The sequence below is a fragment of the Lactuca sativa genome, chromosome 3 (assembly GCF_002870075.4).
Source record: "Lactuca sativa cultivar Salinas chromosome 3, Lsat_Salinas_v11, whole genome shotgun sequence".
NCBI lineage: Eukaryota > Viridiplantae > Streptophyta > Magnoliopsida > Asterales > Asteraceae > Lactuca > Lactuca sativa.
In genome coordinates, this window is record NC_056625.2 from 111,440,523 (window position 1) to 111,445,380 (window position 4,858).

General features: G+C 32.1%; 1 protein-coding gene across 1 annotated transcript; it reads right to left on the reverse strand.

Moving 5' to 3' along the window:
* Nucleotides 1–1,312: 1,312 nt before the first annotated feature.
* Nucleotides 1,313–4,439, reverse strand: LOC111916158 (gamma carbonic anhydrase 2, mitochondrial). Its single transcript, XM_023911795.3, has 5 exons — nucleotides 4,201–4,439; nucleotides 3,723–3,866; nucleotides 3,417–3,542; nucleotides 3,188–3,339; nucleotides 1,313–1,848 (listed from the first exon to the last, which is right to left on the reverse strand). The coding sequence occupies exons 1-5, from the start codon at nucleotides 4,313–4,315 to the stop codon at nucleotides 1,561–1,563; spliced, it is 825 nt and encodes a 274-aa protein (XP_023767563.1). The 5' UTR covers nucleotides 4,316–4,439; the 3' UTR covers nucleotides 1,313–1,560.
* Nucleotides 4,440–4,858: the final 419 nt, after the last annotated feature.

Here is a 4,858-nt window from a genome sequence, read left to right on the forward strand (position 1 = left end):
TATATATATATATATATATATATATATATATATATATATATATATATATATATATATATATATATATATATATATATATAATTTGAATCACAATTATGCCCACCATAGGGGTTAGTGAACTACACAACAAGGTGGGTATATGATTGTAAACGGGAGTTTAACAATTTTTAGAGCACGCATGCAATGATAATCTATCATCTTTTTTCCTCCCAACTTATAGTCTAACTAAAGAACATTATATTTTATTAATAATTTATTCGTTATTATGACTTCTTCGAACTCATAAAAACTTGGATCGCAATTTCGCAAAGACAAGATGAGCTCAACTGGGCCAATCTCGGACTTAACACAAAAGTTATGGGTTTAACATAATCTTTTTCAAGTGGTCAAGTAATTAGAAACCATATTTTATCAATCCTACATTCTTCAATCTTAGGAGCTATTTTCTCTAAAGATTTTAGCACTTACATATTATTTAGCTCTAAAAAACTTGATAAAATTTAAATCAACTCATTACAAGCCTAAACTTGATTAGTTACATGTTTCGACCTTGTTTCTTTGTGATGAAACTCAAATTGCACACTGTAGTATGAACAAGTTTGAACTCGAATATCTGTTAAAGCAATATGAGTACTATGGATATAAACATTTAAATGTGTGAATGTCGTTTTGCCATTTTAAAATATTGGATTTTTACAACATAAAATTGAAGATATTTTTCTCATTGGTTGATTCTAAATATAAATGCAACAACTAACATTTAAAGATGATTTCAAACAATATTTTATAGACATCAATTATGCTAAATATCACCATTTGTGGGCCTTTGTTTTTTTCCCCTAGTTGATTATTTCCACTTAATGTTTTATTGTCTAAATCATTTGCTACATAAATATGATATTTTTTTAAGCATTTTAAGAATAGATTAAAAATCATATAACATTATACATAATACACAATTCTCCATACCTCCAATATTTATAGGATTCTCTTTGCAACTTGCATCATATCTTAAAAAAAGTGGTAAAATAGTGTTGTATATCTCTATTTTTTGTAGCATAGATAAGACACATGATTATATCCACCGAATCCAATCTACTAATAAAAAGCTTTTTGTACCATATGATCGTGTCCAATCATGCTTTAAAGTTTAAACAATATGGCTTTATTTTGTTTAATAGAAACGAAATAAATAAAGTAAGTAATTGAATTAGCAAAAGAATAGAATTAGTTTCAATAAACAAATTAATCATTCAAATGTGTTTGTTGTGTTTGAATTTAAATTGGTAAAACAAACAAACCACAAACCTCATAATATAAACTCCATAAACACATATATAGATTCATATTTATGTTCCATTAAGACATCAAAATCTCTCTTTATAAAAATCAAAAAACAAGATGATGACAATAGACAACAAGCATGCTTAAAAAGCATTACCCTCCGGGATTAAAGATCTTTCAACAACCCAAACCCCAAAAAATTATTTGTGAAAAAGAAAAAACTTGCATCAAATGAGAAAATTACCATCATACCCCTCCACCCTAAGTGAGATATATCTAAGAAGCAGTAGTAGTCTTTTGTGCTTTTTGTGGTAGGATATTATCGGGTAAGGTAAGCTCCACGGGTGTTTCACGCACCACACCAATCATGGAATCATATTCTTCATCTTTTCGTGCGAATTTCTTACGAAGTTTTTTCTCCAATTCAATCTCCTCAAATCCCTTTGCATTTTCAGAAGCATGAACCATGGCTAAATTGGTGTAATTTGTTGCGGATTGGGATATGAATGCGATTTCTTCTTCTGTTAGCTTCCTCATGAACTTTGCGGGGTTTCCTCCCCATACCTATTCATTCATTCATTGAAAAAATTTAAAAGGTTAGGGCGGGGTTCGTGGTCGGAATCGGAATCAGTGATTCCATTCCATTCCTTGTTTGGTGGTTGAGTGAAGGGAATTCCGTTTTGCTATTCTATGCAATTATTCCTAGGGTTGGGTGAAGGGAATTCTATTTCATTCTCCTTTTTTTTTCATTAAAAAAAGACCAAAATACCCTCGTTATTTATATTGAAATAAATAAAAATAGAAAATTAATAGTGAGTTCCTGGGGTTGGGTAAATAGAATTCAATTTTATTCTTCTTTTTTCATTAAAAAGACCAAAATACCCTCACTATGTATATTGGAATAAATTAAAATAGAAAACTATTAGTGAATTCCATTTCATTATTCCTAGTAAAGGAATTCAATTTCATTCTTCTTTTTTCATTAAAAAGACCAAAATACCCTCATTGAATATATTGAAATAAATTAAAATAGAAAACTAATAGTGAATTCCATTTCATTATTCCTAGGGTTGCGTTAGTAAAGGAATTCAATTTCATTCTTCTTTTTTCATAAAAAGACCAAAATACCCTCATTGAATATTTTGAAATAAATAAAAATAGAAAATTATTAGTGAATTCCTAGGGTTGGGTGAAAGGAATTCAATTTCATTCATCTTTTTCATAAAAAGACCAAAATACCCTCATTGAGTATATTGAAATAAATAAAAATAGAAAATTATTAGTGAATTCCTAGGGTTGGGGAAAAGGAATTCAATTTCATTCTTCTTTTTCATAAAAAGACCAAAATACCCTCATTGAGTATATTGAAAAAAATAAAAATTAGAAAATTATTAGTGAATTCCATTTCATTTCATGCCAACCAAATGTGTGAATGATTCCAATTCCATTCCATATTCTCATTCCTTTCAAAAACATTCTGCAAACCAAACGTCCCCTAATTGTATAAAAAAAACAATCAGTTTATTCAAAATCATAAAAATGAAAAGTTTATATTTTTTTCACACACTTCACCAAATGGAATCCTTAGTGCGTGTTTGGTTTGTTGTTGGAATCAGAATTTGTGATTCCATTCCATTCCTTGTTTGGTTGCCAAAAACAATGGAATTCAATTCCTTCACATTCCCTGTTGCTATTCTATGCAATTATCCTATTTCATCATTCCTAGGGTTCAGTGAAAGGAATTCCAATTTCATTAAAAAAGACCAAAATACCCTCATTATTAGTGAATTCCATTTCATTTCTTGCCAACCAAACGCATGGAAGATTCCAATCCCTTTTATAAAAAAGAATCAATTTATTCAAAATAATAAAAATGAAAACTTTATATTTTTTTTTCACACACCTCGCCAAATGGGATCCTTGTGTTTTGCCTAACAAGAGCTCCAGCTGCAACCATGGCATTTTTTTCAACGTGGGTCCCATCAAGCAAGGTGGCACCCATGCCCACAAAAGCTTCATCTTCAACAGTGCATCCATGTAATACAGCACCATGACCTACAAAATAAAAGGGTAAATTAGTAATTTACAAAAAAGACTAAAAAAAAGTAGGTTGCTATTATTTGCATACGCACCTACAGTCACATTGTTTCCTATTGTTGTTGGGAGAACATTTCCACTAATGTTGGATTTGGCTACATGAACAAGAGCATTGTCTTGGATGTTTGTTCCAGATCCAATACTGATACTGTTCACATCACCTACAAATAGAGGGGTAAATTAGTAATTTTGAAAAAAGATAAATCAAACACCACAAAAAAACCTTAAATTGATACTTCATACATTATGTAAAACAACAGATCACAAGACTTAAGAGCATTGAAACAAGTATGAAATATGAATAACTGAATATGAAGAAATTTGGTCAAAGTTTTGCTTACCTCTAAGAACACATCCATACCAAATAGAGGAACCACGCCCTACTTGAACATCTCCGATTACAGAAGCACCAGGAGCAACAAATGCATCTTTGTCAACCGCAGGGTCTTTATCAAACAGATTCATCAGTGTTCGATGCCTAGACACTAAAGAGAGATTCAATATAAGTTGTAAACACAATTCGAAGAACAAAAAAGGTCAGAACTTTGTTCGACGTATCAGTCTATTGTTGCGTATGTTAATCATACATCAAATTCATGTAACAAACACTGAAACTTGGAACGAACATGATTCTCAAAAGAACGAATCTAAATTTGATGAAAAAAATGCGCATGAGGTTATTTCAATTTCAGCCCTAAATTGTTTGTGTTCTCTTTGGCATTACAACAAACACATGGAAAGCAATATAAAAAGAGCGATGTTAGGGAAAATGGGTTTCGGAATTAGAGTGAAATAAGGATTGGGTTGGGGGAGGTTTACCTTGTTCTTCGAAGAGGTGACTGCCTTGGAGGCTGCAGCCGACACGATCAACTGTTTGGCCAGCTACACGGATCCAGGATCCGACGACGTAGATTGCTCTTCCTAAAGTCCCCATTATTTATCAACGCAAGAACCCTATTTTCTGAGCTGGGTATGCTGATTCTCCGATCGAGAGGCGTTTCTTATGCTATGCGGTCTTGAGGAGAAGGGAGTGTGTTGAGCAACAGATTGGGGAAAAAAAGGGGAAAATGAAATGAGTTTAAGATGAGTTGGCCCGAGTTGAACTGAGTCGGTTCAAGAAAGGGTTACGATTCAGTGCGACCGAGTTTTTTTTTTTTTTTGGTCCACCAGCTATATGTTATTATTTCAAGATTTAATACACCTTTATATATAGGACCGTATGTAACCAGTTTTCAAAGTTTTTCCTACATATGAATATGAGTTTTGAACAATAAAGATTATTAAAATGGATAATTGTTATTTATTTATTTTTGGAAAAGGAACTTCTCTAACGAGAGTTTCTGGACCAGCTTTCGCGTACCGACTAATCTCCCGCTGCAAACATGAAGCTTTGTCTCATGCCCTGGAGTCACTACAGGCGAACTTCCATGGTCATAAGGGCTGAGTGATGCCAAAATTTGAACATTGGTCAATAGAT

Coding starts and splice junctions, on each gene's coding strand:
- LOC111916158 (XM_023911795.3), bottom strand. CDS start 4,315: ATGGGGACTTTAGGAAGAGCAATCTACGTCGTCGGATCCTGGATCCGT. Junction 3,867..4,200: donor TCACCTCTTCGAAGAACAAG/GTAAACCTCCCC, acceptor ATCTCTCTTTAG/TGTCTAGGCATCGAACACTG. Junction 1,849..3,187: donor CAAGGATCCCATTTGGCGAG/GTGTGTGAAAAA, acceptor ATGAATGAATAG/GTATGGGGAGGAAACCCCGC.